This window comes from Notechis scutatus, chromosome 2, assembly GCF_049901735.1.
Source record: "Notechis scutatus isolate UNSWTSFEM ecotype Mainland chromosome 2, rNotScu1.2, whole genome shotgun sequence".
NCBI classification, from domain to species: domain Eukaryota; kingdom Metazoa; phylum Chordata; class Lepidosauria; order Squamata; family Elapidae; genus Notechis; species Notechis scutatus.
In genome coordinates this window covers 113,973,351-113,994,159 of record NC_142010.1, presented here as the reverse complement: position 1 = coordinate 113,994,159, position 20,809 = coordinate 113,973,351, and the positions used below count along the sequence as shown (strand labels likewise).

The following is a 20,809-nucleotide window of genomic DNA, read 5'->3' as shown; positions in this document are numbered from 1 at the left end:
GGATCAGAGTTTGGGGAAATTTGGAGACAATATACGAAGCGTTTTGATAATAGTAGAGGATAGTAATCTTGCATGTAGAGTTCATTCAGGACATATTTAGGGTAGAAATGCTGTGATGGAATGCTTGCATGTCTGTGACATACATCTTCTGTTCTACAGTGTCCAGATAACCTGGAACATTGTATCTGTCAAGCTTGGGCTCTATAGTATAGCCAAGAACTCAATGCACTTTAGACAGTGAACAGATAAAAAGATACCGTGTGGGGTAGCATTTTACAGTAAAATACTGAAACTTAAAAGGGATAAGGAGATGCACATTTGTAAAATATCTGAACATAAAAAAGCACCTCACAAGGCATTTCAAAGTACATGCTTAAGGAGTAGAGAAAAAAAGTGGAAACACCTTGTTCTCGATTTCAGGAAAAGAGTTTATGGGGAAAAATATGTGTGGATGCTCAGGATTAAATGATCTTCCGTTTAAGTGTAATTGCTAAAATGCAGCCATTCCTGGTTAATCTCTGGTGTTTGGCTGCATCAGGGATGACACTTTCTCTTTAGACCCTGAATGTTCCAGCAGATAAACTCATTATACACCTAATCTCTAATGAGGAAATGTCAAGTCTATAATTCAGGGCAATTTTCAAAGAGGCATTATAATGCAACATTAAATGAAAAGGACTGTCTTGAAGATGTCAGAGATAACATTATGCCTGCGATTAAATGATCAACTGGTTATGAACATGACTGAGCCAAGGGAATTGAATGGTACGGCATTTAGCAACACCGAGCAAATATAAGAATTCATTTGGGGTGGGGGAAGTATGCCTATTTTTGACTGTAAAGAAAATCTAAATTTAGGAGTTAGCAGTTTTGCATGTAGAAGTCATCTAGCTTGTCTCCTGGGTACTGAAATGCTGGGTTCTGATTCCATCTTAGGGATTTATGGGACTCAGTGGTCTTTTTGCATGGTAGAAGGGTGGTCTTGTTTCTGCCTGCAAACCTCAAATAAATCACAGCTCCAAATATAAAGATCCCTCCCCATAAAAAAACAAAACGATTTGTGTTATCTTTCCACCTTATTTTGTATGAAAGAATCAGATGTGCATGATGTTTGTGAAGTTGCCAGGAATCATCACATTGTGTCAGGAATGATAGCCAAGGAACCTGTTTTTCCTGAGTAAAATGATTGTTTTTGATATGTAAGGAGGCCAAGTATAGGATTATTTTTGCAGGCAGGAGTGACACTGAATAACTCTTACTTGCTGAAGAGAAAAAAAAAAAATCTTCTTGAGACTCTACTTCAGGGGTCTCCAAACTTGACAACTTTAAGACTTGTGGACTTCAACTCCCAGAATTCTCCAGCCAGCATACCTTGCTGGAGAATTCTGAGAATTGAAGTCCACAAGTCTTAAAGTTGCCAAGTTTGGGGACCCGTCCTGGTCTACTTTTTTGGAACTGACGAGAAGAAGAAAAGTGTTGTACTGTAGTACTCTGTAAGTTTTCTTCAAATGACCCTAAATTTTTGCCCCAGCATTTCAAAATAAGACACAGCAGAGACAACTTGCTGCTAGTCTATATGCTGTCTGATCCTGAATGCCATGTTATAATATGGAAATTGAGACATATTAAGATGAATCTGAATGCTCAATACCATTCCAAAAAGAACAACAACAAAATTTAGACAGGATGGTAGCTATCTAAATCTCAACTTTCATCAGAACTGTAACATTCTGCATAAATATCCATAAAAAAGGAGATATCTCAATGGCATTATGCAAAACTGTGAAGAGGAAATTAACTAAAATGTCTGAATAAAATTACGTTATGAACTGGGGCCCTGGCTATGAACCAAGTTATAATTTCAAAGAGAAGCCCTATTCTAATTTGCTGATCTCTTATTGTTCAGTGCTTATCCATAATTCACAGTCAGGCAGGAAAAAAAAGTCACAATTTCTGTCTTTTCTTTGGGACAATTTATTTATGAATAATTGCACTGGCATCCAAGGGTTCAGCTATGACTGGCAGATTAATTCCAAACAATAACAAAAGAGGCTGTTAATATATAGCAGGGATTTATACTGAGATTGCAAATGTTACCTGCATAACAACAAAGCATGTGGTAGCATAATCTTATAAGCAGGGTTGCTCATTTCCCATTCCTTATGCTGTGGGTGAAGACAGACATTGTATTTAAATAAAATCACAGGGAGGTTATTCACCTGCAGTGTGAATTCAGCTTCACAGGTCACACAACATATATATATATATAATTTGTTTTGTTTTCTTTCTCTTTTTCTCCCCAAAATGCCATGTGTCTTTTTATCTGTTTTTCCATTCACCTTTTATGCATTTTTTTAAAAAAGGAAAATGTTTAGAAACACTTGCAAAACAGTTCTGAACAATATAGATGGACATCTATCAATGATGGCTTAGGCACTGGCAATTGAGACAGATCCTGCAGCTTTAGGTTTTTCTTTTGATACCCAAGGAAGATTGGGATATCAATTCTCCAGATTTGGAGAAAAAAATGTATTTTTAAATGATTAAAAAAACCTCCTGCATATTCCAAAAGCCCCCTTCTCATCCACCACTTTGTTTAGTCTGTCTTCACTGTCTATTTGTAACTAATATCCTACCCTGTGATTCAAGGGCATTCACTATTACCTGTTTTTTAAAAAGTTACAATTAAAATTATTTTGATACATTTGTAATGCCGTAGCCTATTAATGCTTCTGCATCTGCCAATAATGTTATTAATATGGTACTTAGCCTGCCTTGCTCTTAAATCTTGCTAACCACTAGCTTTGTTGTGTTCGCATTCCAATCATGCATATTAGTAGAAATTATACCTTTTACCTTGCAAAGAACCACACATAGTAACACCATGCTTCTTGTGGGTTTTAAATCAACAGCTCCTGATTTTAGGTGGGCAGGGAACCTTATTTCCAAATACCAATATTATTTCTTTTTAGGAGATACAAAGAAGCCAGATTTATAGTTATTTGTAAATATTGGTACTTAGACACCTTTTAGATACCTTAAATCCATGCCCCCCTTTTGAGACAGCATTGTTTGTACCTGTACATATATATATCTTGGGAAATACAGACACCTGTTCAAATGATGAATCACACCAAATTACACAATATCACAAATACTGCTACAATACATTGGGATTGAGGATGACAGGATGCTGCAATTTGTCTGGAAGATTCTAGAAAAATTGAGATAGCATCCTGTCACTGAGAAACCAGTGGGGTATGTGTGTGTTTATACGTGTGCGGGTAAAGGAGGGAAAAGAGAGGAAGGAAGATCAAATGATTGAGTAAGAACATGCATCAACTAGGAGATATCTGTCAAAAAGCCCACAGTAAACACCAGATATTGGCAAATGATCAAAACAGGTTTTAAATCAAGCTGCTATATTATGGCCCAGAGGAAAGGGAGTGGATATGCATTGATTTAAACTCATCCTGATTCCGTCAAAAAGTAGAATCAGAACAAAGTTGCTTTTTCTATAAACAGCAAAGTATCTGTCCTGTAATCATTTACCTGCAGTTGGTTTTCAGATATCTATTCATGTTCCTAGTGGGTAATTTACCTGCTCAAATCATGTGGAAAACTGTATGTCAATTCCCAACTCTCTCTCTCAATGTTTATTATTTTTTATTTAATGTTTACTCCAGAGACAAATTTTAAAATGTGATCATATTATCAATGACATATGTACGTGCTACCTTAGCCTCCTTGTGACTGGAATATTTATGAATTAAACAAATTTATATGGCCATCCAACTCACACATAGCATCAGTGGGAAAGCACTCTTTTATTCATTATATAGCCTGAAGCCAGGAAAACTTACTCTTCTTCTTTTTTTATTTCCCCACCGATTTTCTAGAGTGATGCTGTGAACAGATCTGGTGTGGCAGCTGTAACCAGTTGTCTAATAGCATTGGCATTTATATATCATTTTGAATGGCACCTGAAGTGGCTGGTTGCTTAATGTTTCACAGGCAGGGAGTTGAATACTCCCTCAAGCTTTCATAGAATGGAGGAGGAGGTCATAGGGAAGCAATATCACTAAGCAGCTGGATTTACAAACTGTCCAGGGAATATTAAGTGGAAGGTGATGCGCATGGAAGGAACGTTGACATTTAAAGAAGTAGATTTATTAGTCTTTTTAGTGAATGATATTTTAAAAAAGCAAAGTGGAAAATGGTTAAATTGTTCCCATTGAGATTTTTAGTTATAAGAGGCAGCATTTTCTAACAAATGAAATATCCACTCCAAACCAGCAATCAACACAAAGAGATTATGCAAATAATAAGATATACTTTCCCACATGGTACAACTTGTAAAATGCAAAAGCAAAAATAGCCAACCTGCATTTTCATGTACAAATTACTCATCTGAGTATGGAAAGTTTGTACAAGGTGATGTAGCATTCCTTGTTTCCTTGCAACACACACGTTTAGATGTTGTCTATTCACAGTAATAAGCACTGCAGATTACATATGATAACACTAATACCAGTCTCAGACAGCAACAAAGAAAACACCAAGTACCGCTTTGAAAATAATACATACAAAAGCCAAGAATTATGAGATTATTTCTGAGCCTGCTGTGAAGAATGGCCCTGTTTGAACCCAACACATTCAAAACACAATGAAACACTAAAATATATACCTAAACATAAAAATGATTATTTAACCACACTGAAATTGCACATCTATGAAATGTTCTCCTAATATCTGTCTAAAAGGAGACTAAGATTAGCCTCCCAGTCCATACAGAGAATATAGGTACACAAACACACTGAAATGAAATGTAGGAAATGGTAACATTAAGGAGATTTAACATTCAGTAAAACAAGCTGGGTCAATTTTAATTAAGTCATAATATATGGATAAATATCTTCTGGCTTATTCTTTTTCATTGTTTTTTTTAAACACAATCCTAGGTGTTCTCTTAGAGCTGCATTTCAGATGCATTTGGCACATCAGGTACTGTGATATAGGACACCCTCCTTGAAGAGGCACTGTGCCCATTTAGCTGCCAGCACCATCAAATAATTGACCAACTTGAAAAAGGTTCCCAGCTAATTGGTTCTAGGCTGCTCAGCTTGTTTGTCAAATTCATGTCAAAAGTCTTGGCTTTCCAAATGTGTAAATCCTGAGAGTATCTTCTCATTTAGAGCTGATAAGATGTTCAGCTATGATAAAGAAGGCCTTGCCATATTTATTTTATTGTTATGTGTATGTGAGCTGATATTTGCTTTGCTGTCATTTGTTTGTTATTGTTTTAATTGTTTTAAATTGCATATTAGATGTTGTAAGCCAACCAATTTCTTTTGGAGTGGGAGGCTGTAATACATCAAAATAATAAATTAGTGCTCATGGTTGTCTTTCTTTGTCTAGATTACTTGGTAAGACTAACACTCGCTATGTCAACGGACTCTAAGACAAGGCCTCAAAAATGGACCAGGAAGATAAATTCTTTCCTATGTTCTGCTCTAGGCAGCAGAGTGCTCAAGCTAGTAAATTTCAATAGTGACACTGTCTACTTCCCAATTTTTTTCCTTGATACTCAACTGCATTGTTATCTATTTCTGCCACAACTTTTCATGTAACCACTGTAGCCATTAAGGTCAACTCCACAGCAGAGCATGTAGTTGCTGGTTTCTGCACTTGTAAATCCTCTTAAGAAATTTGGGGATTTGCTTTATTTTTAGGAGGAAAGAAAAGTATCTTTCCATTGGCACCAAATTCTGATTTGAGGAAAAAAAATAACAAAAATGGCAAGAAATTGTTAGTAATTTGTATGGAGTGGAAAAAAAACAATCTTAAATTATTATTTTTCTTAAAAAATATTTTTATTGTGTTTTCCACCAATACAAATCATATTCATGGTTTCAACAGCTTTTTGACATCTACAAATATTATTATCTTATAGTTTCTACAATATTTTACACATATCAACCAATAACTGTTATCCCTATCTATAATTATTACTAATTTATATACTTGTATATTTTACATAGATATTTACATATCTACGCACCATTCCTTTAAGGTCTCTTCTGGTTAATCTTCACTTCTTATTTCTTATCTCTATTTTCTAACCTTTCATATCATTTATGCCAAATTGAGTAATAATCGGAATCTTCCTTTTCTTTCATTTTTAATGTATGCATGTCCATTTCTGCACATTCTATAATTTTTTGTAGGACTAAGTCCTCTGTTGGAGTAATTGGTCCTTTTCACATTTATGCGAAAGCTATCCTGGCTGATGTTAGAATATGTAAAATAATATATTTAATCCTTTTTGGGTATTGATCCAGAGGTGGGATACGACAGGGTTAACTATTGGTTCGGTGATTTACGAGGTTCGGTTATTTATGATGTGCTTCCCTGCATGCTGTGAGCGCACCTGTAAATCGTCATCAGCACACTGCGTGAAGAGAAGCAGCCTTTGAAACAGCCCTTTTTTCCTGCTTTTTTAATTGCAGCTGTGCCTCGTTCAGCAGCTGAAGTTGAAAAATCAGGAAATAAAGGTCAGGTAAGAGCCCAGGTGGGCAAAAACATCAGCAGACATAGAACCGGTTCTATGTCTGCTGCTCTTCAGAGCTACTGGTTCTACAGAGGTGGAAAGAACCTGTAGAAACCCACCCCTGTATTGATCTCTAATTATTCCCAATAGGAAGAGTTCTGGTTTTGGTTCAATTTGATATCCTGTAATTTCCTGCATCCAATCTTTAATTTTGGTCCAATAAGTCCTGGTCTCGGGGCATAACCACCACGTGTGGTAGAAGGTACCATCAGCTTGTTGGCATTCCCAACATTTGGGATTAGTATTTGGGTATATTTTGGCCAGTCTTGCCAGGGCTAAGTGCCACCAATAAAACATTTTATATAGATTTTCTTTATATACCGAAGCCATTGTTAATTTATAATTTGTGCTCCATAATTTTTCCCATTCTTCTAAGTCTATGTTATATCCAAAGTTCCACACCCATGCTATCATATTACTCTTCACAATTTCTTCTTCCATTTTAAAGTCTAACAAGTATCTATATGCTTTGGATATAAATTTTTGTTCTGGTCCAATTAAAATTTTATCTAGTTGATTTTGCCCCTTATCAAATCCGAATTCTTCTAAATCTTTTTTATATCTATTTTGAATTTGTAGGTATGGCCACCAATCAATTGTAATTCCCTGTTCTTTGAGCTCTTGATTTGATTTTAATTTCCCTCGGGTGTCTAATATTTCATTGTAGTTTATAATTTTATCTAAATCTAATCTATTCAGGTGTATCATAGCCTCCATGGTTGACAACCAATGTGGTATCTTCATATAGTGTTTTTTTTAATTCTTCTCCATATTTGGATAAGTGAATCTTTTATTTGGTGTCGATTGAAATAGGTATGTGCTTTACCCTTTTTCTCCCACAAGAATGCATGCCAACCTATCTGGAGGTCATGACCTTCTAATGTTAATATTCTTTTGTCTTTTTAAATTAAAAATTTATAAGATTCAAAAGAGACGTTCTTGCTCTTCTAAATTTTTTGCTGTTTTGTCATGATTAAGAGATGGGCTTTGGCTTTAAGAATCCATCCAGTTTAGGGGTTGGTGCCCAGGGAGATTTAACAGAACTTATTTTCTAAAGTGTGGAGATTGCAACCACTCCACTGTCACCCTCCCTTCATTGCTATCCAATGGGATAATTTTACACACTCCCTGTATGAATTTCTTCTCAAAATATGTTGTGTAGGAGGCAGCTGGGGCTAGAAGGCAGGGCAGGGCTCCAGTTGCTCCCTCCCTCCATTGCCAGAGGGAAGAAATTTACCTCATGAGTATGGCTGCCCCAAATAGCATCCCTGCTTAGACATCCAGACTGTAGTCCAACTACCCAACTTTATTTCAGTACATGGATTGGAGCTGAGAAATTAGTCAGCAAACATTCTATGGATCCTTCCTCTATATAAGATCTCATATTATGAAATAAGAGCATGAAGCTTCTTATTATAACTAGGAAACATGTGGCTTTGGTAATACCATCCAGCTTCTGCAGAGTCTTTCTTCCCATGCTGTACACATATTCCATGTACAGAGATGATCCTTGCAGCTTCAAAGATAATGAAGAGGTCTGATGAAGTCACAGGGTAAATCAAATTTACCCAGGGGTGGGATTCTACCAGTTCAGACTGGTTCTATAGAACCGGTTGTTATGCTTCTGCGCAGTTCAGAGAACCGGCAAAACATGCCCCTGGCTGGCCCCGCCCCTCTCCACCTGCCCCTCCCCTTCCCGCCCAGTCAGTCCTTATTGCGCATGTATGACATCTCGTGTATGCCCGACATCGCTGACTGCGTTCTCCCCCACCCAGTCACTCCTTAAGGTATTTCTTTTTTCTCCCCACCCGATGATCAGCTGTTCCAATGATCAGCTGTGCCAGGATCCCCCTTGTTGTCTTACTGTTTTGCCCAGGAGGCTTCCCTGAGGCCAAGGAGGCAAAAAGGGGCACGGAGGTGGGAGAGCTGCACCACCCCGTGCTCCATTTTTTGCCTTCCTGGGCTCCAGGGAAGCTTCTTGGGAGCAAAAACACCCCCACCCAGGAGGCTTCCCTAAGGCCCAGGAGGCAAAAAATGGGTGGGTGTGCAAAAAAAAAAAAAAAAGAAGCCATGCCCACTCAGTCACCTAGCCACGCTCACCTAGCCATGCCCACAAACCAGTTGTTAAAAAAATTGAATCCCATCCCTGAATTGAACATAATTGAATATAAGGTATACCCAAGATATCTATAGGAAAAGGTAGTTAGGCCTGATGCAGTTAGAAGTAGAGTGATTACATTAACCCCTTCCATGTTGGATTTATTCTATTGCTATGCTAGAAGAATTTAAGCAAATATAAACTGCCTTCTTCTAATGTGGAAGAACACTGGGTTCAGAAATGCAAAAAAAAAGGAGTCTACAGTGATTAGTCTGGTGATTGCTTTTCTTATGGGCAATAGGATTCTTTTTTAGATTCTTTAGGAGAAGGAATCATTTGAATTTCCTTAAATTTTGGCAAGAGGGGGAGATGAGAACTGTGTTTCTTTCTCTTTTTCTCTCTCTTCTTCTCTCCAGAAGCAGAAAAAAAGAGGAACATGCAGAGAACTCGGAGGAAATGCATGGGTACTGCAAGCTATAAACAATAATTATTTAGGAGAGGCAGAGCCTGTTGGATCCACAGTTTTTGTATAAAGGGCCAAGCTGTTTAAAGGTAGAACATTACAAGGCTGAGTGGCACATATAGAATAGCTCTAAAGTAGATGACCCAGACATCATCCAAAAATCTCTTTCTGAAAGTAGCAAAAAGGGGACAATGTTTATGATGAGAAATAAAATTATCTAAAAACCAAGACAACATATAAATATCCCAAATTAATTGTGTCAGTGATAAGTCAAGCCTGCAGATGTTTACAAAACAAAGCATGCAGAGTAGAGAGCGAGGAAAGAAAGACCTTCCACTACACACAGTCTAGCGAGATGGCTCAAAGAACCCATGGCCAGCCGTTAAGTCACACAGCATGAAAAGTCACGTGAGACAAAGACGGCAAGGACATCCCAGTACCTGGCACTGCACTGGCTGAGCTGTCCATTATTACATCATCCAGCATTAGATCTAGAAGAATGAAAGGTCATTAAATCACCTGAGTGGACAGGAGGCAAACCCTTCATCCCACTTCCAGCATTCACCACTATTATGGCAAAGCAAACCAAGACCCCAATGACTAAGGCACTTCCTTTGAGATATTCTAATAGAGGTTAGAAGGAATTATTGTGTAAACACTGGAACACAATTTCACCCCAAGGAAACAGCAAGAGATTTTTTCCCACTGTTCTATGACCCACCAGAACTTATAAACTGAACATATTATGGACTATCCTTTATATATGGTGCCTCAGTTTGCCTCTTTCAGTCTGTGCCAACCCTTCTGGAGGATGCCCACCTCAGGAGGCCTATACTATACCACCTCAGGATGCATTCTTCTCTTTTTCCATTCCTGCCCCCACATCACTGCAACCTTATTACTACTCGTTACTTTGCTACTCAGATTAAAATCTTCAAGATAGCTTTTGTGAGTGTGTATGAATTAATCATATTCTTTTGTTTATTAAGGATAAAAATAGGGCTTTAGAAATTATTTAGAGTAATGCAACTTGAAGATTTTTTTTTATTTTCTGAAGCAGATATTCCCTCTTTCTATCAGTAAGCAGAATGCAAATTCTTATCCAGTTCCTGAATCTATATCGAACTTACTGAAAAATTATACATCAGTATACATAATTTTTCCAAATTCTGTGAAGCACTTTACAACTCAAGTGAGAGAGAAAGCAAGAGAGATCTGTGCAAAAATCCATATATTAGGAAAAGGTGCGCATTTAAAACCACTATATTAAAGATAATTATTTCCAAATATTTTGTACATTAAGACATGTACAAAAATGCATGTGAAACTTTTACATATGCAAATTTTATGCACTCTTCATTGCAAACAAATTCAGAAAAGAGACCAGATAAAGTTACAGATGGAAAAATAGGATTATGTACATAAACAAACTTGACAATTTGTCTACTTTGAGTGATACTGGGGATGGTATATCTTTTTAATTGGGTGTTCATATGAGGTGCTTTCATTCCAATAATAGAAGCTGTGGAAACACAGAATACCTTTATCTTTGCATGATTTCTGTGTTATAAGCCTTGGAATTAATAATACGTGGCATAGGGACAAAAATAATTTTCTCCGCTGTGAGATAATGGTTAGCAACTACTGTTAGGGGAAAAAAATCTTTCACAAACTAATAGAGTTTTTTAGGAATCTGTAAATCACAGAAGGTTCACATAAATAGGAGCAGCATTTTATTTGGTAGATATGGAAGTTCCCTACAGAATTACTGGGTAGATTCTCAAAAGACATTACATTAGAGTAAACCATGTGTGGCCCTTAAGTTCCCTTCTGGCATCCCTCAGAGCCTTCTCTGATCAAGACCGTTGAAAACATCCCATATAGAGGTGGGCAGCACATGAAAAAGACGAGTAAACTATATAGTATAATATGTATGTCACAGCTAATCTAAACTGAAATATCCCCATGTGACAGATATGTGTGCGATGTGAGCTTGGCAAATTTGGAAACTTTGGCACCTGTAAAAGGTTATGTGGCCCTCTTGATAACGGATAATCAGAGTTGGAAGGGACCTTATAGGTCATCTAGTTCAACCCCCTGCCCAAGCGGGAGACCCAACACCATTTCTGACAAATGGAAGTCCAATCTCTTCTTGAACTTCTCAAGTGATGGCACTCCCACAACTTCCGAGGGCAAGTTGTTCCATTGATCGATTGTTCTGTCAGAAAGTTTCTCCTTATTTCCAGGTTAAATCTCTCCTTGTTCAATTTCCATCCATTATTCCTTGTCTGGCCTACAGGCACTTTAGAAAATAGCTTGACCCCTTCCTCCCTGTGGCAGCCCCTCAAATATTGGAAGACTGCTATCATGTCTCCCCTTGGTCCTTCTCTTCATTAGACTAGCCATGCCCAGTTCCTGTAACCATTCTTTATATGTTTTAGTCCCCAGTCCCCTAATCGTCCTGGTTGCTCTTCTCTGTACTTTTTCTAGAGTCTCAACATATTTTTATAGTGTGGTGACCAAAATTGGATGCAGTATTCTAGGTGTGGTCTTACTAAAGCTTTATAGAGTGGTATTAGTACCTCACTTGATCTCGATTGTATCCCTCTGTTAATGCAACTTAGGATTGCATTAGCTTTTTTGGCTGTTGCTGCACACTGCTGGCTCACATTTAACTGGTTGTTCACTAAGACTCCAAGATCCCTCCCACAGTTACTGCTATTGAGCCTGGTTTCACTCAGTCTATATGTATACTTTTGGTTTTTCTTGCCTAAGTGTAGGACTTTACTTTTCTCTACATTGAATTTCAACTATTAAATGGTGGTCATCCTTAGAGTAAGTGTCTATTTTGCTGTTCATAAAAGGAGTCTATGACTTTATTAAGAAAGAAGAAAATATTGTCTGAGGTGGTTACTTGCCTCACTGATTTTTGTATGATGTTAAAATGTAAGGTATTTTACCATTCTGTTTATTTTGCAAAATGCCATTAGATTGTGAAAGTTTTCTTAAAATGAATTATTCTTCTTGATGTGAAATTAATTTTCAAAAAAAATTATTAATGGATAATGAAAAACCATATTATTCAAAAAGCTTTCATGAGGCCGTGTTGGGGGAAAAGCAATTATATGTTCACCACATTTGTTATAGCTTTTGATAATGAGACTCATTAGTGGGAATCATAATTGTTAGGTTTACAAATGGAGACTGTAGTTTTGTTACACTTTTACTAAATTCCTTTATTGATTAAATTGGACTATGTAATATTGATTCTGTTCACACATAAGACTATGTGAACAGTAAACCAAGATTTTTCAAAAACTATGATTTCTTAACCTATAATGACCTAGTTGCACACAGCATATCACTCATAATAAGTGGGTTAGCAAATCATGTTGAGGCAAAAGGTAACAAACCATGTTATGTCTAAGCATTATTTATTCTTCCAATTTAGCTTATCAAGAGTTTATTTACAATAATATGTAGTTAGATCATTTTATGTCCTGTATTAAGTCTATAAGTAGAACTATTGTTAAATATTACTGACAATATGAGACTGCAGATATTATTACAGTATTATAAAAATAAGAACTGTAAATAATTCTCTCAGTAATGGAGTAATCATTCTTAAATCTGTAATTCATTTGTCTGCCTTAGCTCTAGTCACCTTTTTTAGTGTGGGCTAACACCCTACTGGTAATTATTATGATTTATAAAAGTTATTTCTGGACTGCTTGTATTTTTGTCCTTAGATACTTCCATGTAATTCCTGAAACTTTAATTCTGGGTTTTCAGGGGAGCAGCAAGGTTATGCCACTGATGCAACATCAGATGACTGGAAACATTACATTTGGTATATTTCTGCCTTCTGAGGAACAAGAGCATGGTTGGAGGCCTGAGCTGTAGGCAGGCCAAAGCAATTTAGAGGAAGGTTACACAATAAGCAATTAACAGGAAAATGACTTTTCTGGCAGAAAAAAAGGCAGGTAAGGCAAGGCAGTATTTCTCAGCCAGGGCAGCTTGAAGATGTGTTGACTTCAATTTCAACTCAAGAAGGCAACTAGAGCCGCACATCTTTAAGTGGCTGAGATTGCACTGAGATAAGGGAAGCTAAGGTAAGATACATTGAACAGTGAGGCAATATATCAAATTTTAAATAAGGATTCACAGAGAAACTAAAGGCAGATTATAAAGGTGTAGAAAAAATAGGTCTTTGAAAATGCAGTACAAAATGGCATGCCAGATAACAGCCTTTTTTATGCCAAAACCTGCCAGAGGAACAATCCTGTGGAATATTTCAAAAGTATTCAGAACTTTCATTCCTCACTGGATTTTCCCCCCCAGAAAGTTCAACAATTCTTAAAATGGCCCATTTAAAAAAATAGCAAAAATTTGCATCTGGGAAAACAAAGTGATTGCTGGTAGAGTTGGGTAACATAAGGAAGAAGTCTATGTTTTCTTTATGCAAATAAATAAATAAATCCAAACATTTGGTGTATATTATGCCCTTTACCATATTTATATTGTAAATAGGTTAAGATGTGCAGAAATTATGAAAGCAGAAACCCAGTTGCGGGGTGTTTTTTAAAAAAATTTTACTGGCATGATATATGATTAAGACAGTCTGCAACTACCTTCTTCACTTTTGCATAATACATGCATTCTAAACCCGAATCCCAAGGATTTTAGCAGAGGAAGTCAATGTATGGCTTTAATATGAAAGAAATTGATAACCCTTAGGTATGTACATTTCTTGATATATAGGTCAACATACTTGTGTCCTGTCAGTTGTGAAAAGATATCTGGAGCACCTCATAGCATCATAGTGTATAACAGATCTCTCTTCTTTTAAGACATGAAGTTTCATAAAACTCAACATAAGGAACCAGAGTGCTGGTGTGACTTAGCTTTGAACGCTCAGTCTGGAATCCTTATATATGAATAAAGAGAGTTAAAATTCAAGGTTTAGAAACAGCTTTATCATATGATAAAGAAGGATTAGATATGATTAATTTGTTTATGATCATATTAATTAGTATATGAAACAGGCAGATAGAAAGCAAAGCAAAGCAGAAATAGGAGGTTAAACAACTGTATTAAAACCAAAGAGAACTCCCATAGATATATTGATGCTCCTCTAAACAGGATATAACAAAAGTAAAAATGAGAAAAAGTTTCAGAACATATCAAGATGACTGTAACATGAAACACCATGAATGGACATATGGAATGTAACATGACAATAGACGCAGGAACAATAGAAAACATGCAAAATGAAGTTCCTCTGACCTGTGACCTCTGACCTGATCATTACCTCCTGCTTTTCCAATTAAATAAAAACTGAAGTAAGAAAGACAACATGTGAAGTTTCTCAGATTTCACGTAAGTCTAATGCGGTCATCAAAAGTTCTGTGCTTTATTCTACAGTAAATAGTTTACCAAGTTTGAGTTTCAGTAGATTTACTCCAATTGGTTAATTTCATTTGGTTAATTTCTCATTTTGACATTTTTTTTAAAGAAAAAGAATCTGTATTTCTCAAGTAAATGTATTATATTTCCAAGCAATTCTAATACAAAATGGCTTTATTATTACATCCTTGAAAATTCTATATTTTGTCAGTCCATATGGAAATTAGCCAAATTTTTTTTTAGCAAAAGTGATTTCATTTTGACATTACAAGGCTGTAATAAACCAAATAGTGAAACTAACTATCAGCAACAGTGCAGAATGCGCCTAAGATAATTGGCCCATTCTGGAACTGTTGGTCTTTGCATTCGACACTATTTGGATAAAGCTATGCTTTTATGCAGTGGAAAAATTATATTTAAATTACTGTAGTGCATTTTAAACTGCCCAGCATATAAAATAATTGCAAATCATGCAGCCATTGATGTATTTCTATGGATTTTTGCTTAGCCTTTACCAGAGCTATAGTCTTCATGCAAATTTTGTAGCTGGACATGCTTGTGAGGGGAATCTAGCTTTCAAATGCTAGGCAGGGAATAGGGGAGACTGTCAAAGGTCAAGCAGGACTCAGAAAGATGAGGAAAGACTACCGACCAGCCATCTGTTTCTCCTTACTCCTTCTCTTTTTCTCCAGGCGTTTGAGCCTCTTCTCTTCCCGTCTCTTGGCTTCTTCTTCTTCCTGATGCTGACGACATTTATGGAAATTCTCCACCACGACCCCAACAAACATATTGAGCACAAAGAAGGCAACAATCAGCAGGAAGGAGATAAAGTAGAGGAGCATCCAAGGGTTATAGTTCATGACTGGCTATAAAATAAAGGGAGAAGCCATTACACGCTATGTTGAACTACGCTGCCTATGGTTAGACTTAAGCGTAGCACACAAAATTATCTGCTACAATGTCCTACCAGTCAATGACTACTTCAGCTTCAATCACAACAATACAAGAGCACACAACAGATACAAACTCAATATAAACTGCTTCAAACTTGATTGCAGAAAGTACGACTTCAGCAACAGAGTGGTCAATGCCTGGAATGCACTACCTGACTCTGTTGTTACATCCTCTAACCCCCACTCCTTTAACCTCAAACTAACCACTATTGACCTCACCCCATTCCTAAGAGGTCTGTAAGGGGCGTGCATAAGTGCACCATCGTGCCTCCCATCCCTGTCCTATTGTCCCCATTTATTCGTACCTATTTCCTGTATTCTTACTCATGTTTATTACTTTTATCTATTATCTTGTAAGCGATTGACAAATCAAATAAATAAATAAATAGGATTAGAATTTTACAATGTCCATGATAAATTTAGGAACTCCAAATATTTGTATTTCACATATTTATTTTTTTTAAGTCTCTAAAACAAGCACGCCTATTTCTTGGGCTTCTGACAATGTGATACAAAAACACCTACCTGCTGGTCTACCCCTACAGCATCCAATCCATCGTACATGATGTCCACCCACCCATCTTTAGACGCCAGAACAAATAAAGACATTAAAGCCTAGAAAAACAAATGGAAACCAAGCATGTTAGCTAAGAGGAAAAACAATATAATATGTATCGTATTCTACCTGCCTCTTGACTCATGTTTGAATTTGTACTTTTTTTTTCAACCTAGTTGATAATAATAAGCCAAAGCTTCTTGCCAGGAAAAAGATATCAAGTACTGATCTGACATGGAGGGTTATTCCAACAAACAGGAACAGCCTTACCTCTAACCTTCACCTATTTGTACTTAATGCTTATTATACTGCTCAAATATGATTTCCTGGGATAATAGTAAATACATTTATTTAGAAGATTTATCTAGTCATCCAGTTTCTCTCAGTGGCTCTGGGTAGCTTACAAAGAATAAAAACCCAATATAAAAGAATAAAAAAACTCCCCACCCACCCCTGGTGACAACACACAATCAAACATGCCAGTTGATGGGCTCCATCCCACTCTGAGTTCCTTAGGCAATTGGCAAAACCAGGTCTTCAGGACCTTATGAAAGTGTGTCAGAGTGCGGGGGGAGTCTAATCTCTGCAGGGATGATATTCCAAAGGGAGGGAGCTACCAGAGAGAATGCCCTTCTTCTGGATCCTGTCAGTTGTACCTCCTTAGGAGATTGGGCCTGCACCATTCCTTGCCTCCCCACTCTACTGGGTTGGGTGGAATTAACCAGGAAGAGATGCTCCCTTAGATAACCTGGTCCCAAGCCATGAGGGGCTTTAAAGGTAACAACCAACTTCTTGAATTGCACCCAGAAGCAAATCGGCAGCCAATTGTAACTCCCACAGGAGAGGTGACACATGTGCATACCTGAGCCTGCACAAAACCATGTGGGTCACTGCATTTTGAACCAATTGGAGCTCCTGGATACTTTTCAAGAACAGCCCCATGTAGAACCCACTGCAATAGTCAAGATGGGACTGAGGTAGTAGATATGTGGGGGTTCATGGTTTCAGTCTTCTGAGACAAACTTTTCTTCATGATAGATACAAGTTTGATTAGAGTATTGTACAGCCATTAAATGTCCAAAGAAAGAGTGTGGGCTAGTCTTAATTGTGATAGGAATGTATACCAACTGAGGATCTTTAAATGTAGACAGTCTGACTAGGAAGTGCTGTAGATGATTTGTTATGGTGGCTGCAACAAGGCTATTTCACATCTGCTTTGAATCAAAGCAAATAAGGGAGCACTGCAGCAGATTACTATTTCATCAGTACCTGGCCAAGATTATCAAAATTATACTTGTGCCGGATCCATTTATAGTTGGCTTCTGCACAGTCTGACTTGTTGGTAATGTTCCTTGTGTCTTCGCCTTGGCAGACAAAAAACTTCCCCTTGAACAGCTGTGAAAAAGGAGAGAATACTCAGTCACTGAAATAATATGGGGAGGTCTTTTTCTGTAGTCTTCCACAGTGCACCATTTGCAAATGTCTGATTTTAAGGTTCTTCCTACAGAGAGGCCCATCTGCATCTCACTTGAGCTTTTGGCATTAGCCCCAAAGCTTTTAGCCATCCAATTTTATGGAAGGAATACTGTAGCATTGCAGTTTTTAAGCTGCTGCTATTCTTGATTTATACAGGTTTTGCTGTATAATTATGGCATTATACATTTTATTCTTTGCTGGTTTTCAAAAACATAGTAATGATTTAGAGTGAGCCCATCCTATTTCACTAAAAGGTAGCATTAAAATACTTACAATAAATGAACAAAGTAAATTTTTCATTAAAGAGGTCATGGCCGAACCTTTCCAAACTTGGAATCCCCTTGATAATGATAGAAACTTAGCTCTTGTACAATCTGCAGGGCTATACAAAACAAGGTGTACAATGCTCTTGTAGGGTGGGGGATTGAAATATGGCAAATATATTTGAAAACCGGGCATTATCTGAAGACTCCAGTCAATGCAACTTCTGGTATGCTGTAAAGTTTTTCAAGAATATTATCCCTTTGCCAATAGAACTTTGACATTCTGTTAAATAACCATTTGAAGGCGACACAATGCTAGGATACATATACTTTCATCCTATTTATTACAAGTATTTATCCCATATCTTGCCTAGGGATTACCCTCTATGCTAATTTATGTTCCAGGTGAAATTTGCAGTTCAGCCTTAATGGATACTTTAACACAAATAAACATAAAGACAATCCATAGTTGGCTAGAGGCAGTGGGTAAGATGGTTATTAAAAGACTTGGGCATCCCTCCCCTCTTTTAATGATTATATTTTTTCCTGAGGTTATCTATCTACCCTGGGAGCTGCCAAGCAGGACATGAGGGCACTAGCAGTTTTCTGCCCTTGCCTCTTAGCAATTGGTATTGCCTTAAAAACTGGTGCTAAAATATAGCTCTCATGATCAGTAGCAGCTAAAAAGCTTATTATCTCTTCTTTGGTCTGTAAGAATGGTAGAAACTGTATGTCAATGGCCTTATTAGTCTAGCTGTGAAGGCCATGAGGGAAATAATAAGAGACTAGGTTTACAATAGATGGTGGTGTAGACATTCTTGAGGGAGAAGCATTTATCTCTCACCTTGAAAGAGGCAATGGTGTGCCTCCTTCTTAAGAAACTATCACCTGACCCAGCTATTTTATCCAACTATTCCCTGGCTCTAACTTTATATTTTTAGACAGTACACTATAGGAAAGGTTTTGAAAGGTGATCAGCATAAGGTTATACTGTAGATTATTAAGACTTTGTTAGGATTTATGCTCAACTGGGATGGAAATCAGAGTGTTCGCCCTGTTGGATGACCTTCAGCAGGACTGGGATGGAGAGTGTGGCTGGATCTTTTCTGAATCCCTTGGTAGCTTTAAATCATTACCTTCAAATATGCTCTCCTTCTGGACCAAGTGAGAGGACTAGGAGTGGAAGACACTGTGTTGAAGTAGTTCCCCCCTTTTCCCTAAAAGAAAAAGTCATCTGGGATTGGATCATCCCTACCCTGTTGGACTTCCAACAAGGAAATCATTAGGGATGATGGAGATCTTAGATGGCACAGTTAGTGAATGTTTTTGTGAGATTACAACGGTTTTAATCTTGTTGTTGCTCAATGTAAACTGCTCGAAAACAAAGGGAACTGAGTGGCGTAGAAATGATAGTAAATGAATATAACAGATAAATTATATATTCAAGGTCATCCCCCCATTTTAGAGGGATTTTATTTCAACTATTGTTGGAAAAATCCTGGAATTTACTTTTTTTAAAAAGTGAAAATATTTGCATTTTGCCTCTCCTTAGATTTATGGTGTATACAAAGTACTTAATTAAACCCTTAAGACAGCCACAATGTATGTTCTTTAAAAAATGTAGACATTAATTCACTAAGAACCGCAAGAAGATCAAAGTAGAAATTAAATTCATGAGTTCAGCTATCAAAACCTGTTCAGACAAATAGAACTTAAGACTCTTTTTTCTCCCAAAATTTCAGCAAGGGGAAAAAACTGATGCGCCATTTCCAAAAGGAGACACCAAAGCCTCAACCATAATATTGATGAAGCTGTGATTTTTTCTGACTGCTACCAGGACTGAAGCTAAGGAAGGCAAGCTAGCTGAACAACAGCCATGTATAAAGAGAGTGGCTTCCTTTTTTAACTGGAGATTAATCCTACTTAAATAAACATGATGTACTAGCTGCTAGGTTAAATAAGAGACAAGAGTGCACATCTGAAAAAGTGACACAGGAGAGAGTTTAGAAAAGTGCTTCTTCTCCTACTTGAACATAGACCTCAGCTGAAATTCTTCATAGAGATAGCAGACAAAGCACCGGCATCACTTTGTGTTGAATCAAGTCAAACAACCCTTAAGTCTTGACTTCAACCATGTCAGATGTGATTATCAGCTAGGAGAAAACTATAAAAATCCGAGAGGATTAATTTTGTCACATATTCAGTTGCAAACATGAAGTGGCAGAGCATGACAGTTATTATGATAGATAGAACAGAGTGACCTGTATTAGCCTAAGCTGAGATGCCTTCACTTTTTTATTGAGTGACAATGGGTCCTAGCATGGTCATGCCTTGTTTCCTGTGGCAAGGGACTATTCTCACCAGCTTTTAAAATATCACCTCTTTATCTGAACTCTAGAATAAATGTCAAACCTGTGAGCAGTCCAAATAGTAGGGATGAGCACACACTGACAGATCTCACATAAGATGGCATTTTGTTTTATTTTACCTAGGAGAACTAACTGGGTGGTAGCAGCATAGAAAGCACCAACAGTGGGTGAGTTCCCTTAATCATAGTTGGGCACTAATTCTACTTTCTTAACTAAACTCCTTCAAACCAAACCAAACTAACCAAATTCTTATCACAGTGTCTATGACACTAATTTGCTGTTGTTTAGTCTACAGCACAGGTCTTCAAACTTGGCAACTTTAATATTTGTGGACTTCAACTCCCAGAATTCACCAGCCAGCTATATTAGCTGCAGAATTCTGGGAGTTGAAGTCCACAAGTCTTAAAGTTGCCAAGTTTGGAGACCCCTGGTCTACAGCAATGGAAGATAAGACAGAACCCAAGAATCAACATATTTAGAAAGAGTTCCAAGCAAGGAATAGAATGTTCAATAGACAATTCTTATGTTTGGAAAGTGGGACTGATTGATTGACTGATTACATGCTATCAAGATTGTGCAACTCTTCAAGATCACATCAGTAGACTTTCTCCAGAA

The 20,809-nt window shown here is 37.2% G+C and overlaps 1 protein-coding gene across 9 annotated transcripts in view; it reads right to left on the bottom strand.

The window, feature by feature from the left end:
• Positions 1 to 20,809, bottom strand: part of LOC113411908 (voltage-dependent T-type calcium channel subunit alpha-1G) — a 227,083-nt gene that overhangs the window by 45,545 nt on the left and 160,729 nt on the right. For 6 of the 9 annotated variants that reach the window (XM_087955876.1, XM_087955880.1, XM_087955881.1 and 3 more), the window contains 4 exons: positions 17,356 to 17,481; positions 16,056 to 16,145; positions 15,251 to 15,443; positions 9,612 to 9,662 (listed from right to left, as the gene is read on the bottom strand). In XM_087955876.1, the coding sequence (XP_087812002.1) occupies positions 9,612 to 9,662; positions 15,251 to 15,443; positions 16,056 to 16,145; positions 17,356 to 17,481 (460 nt within the window). Of the gene's footprint in view, positions 1 to 9,611; positions 9,663 to 15,229; positions 15,444 to 16,055; positions 16,146 to 17,355; positions 17,482 to 20,809 lie in introns of all 9 variants that reach the window. The other 3 variants (XM_087955877.1, XM_087955884.1, XM_087955878.1) reach the window with 2 other exon arrangements.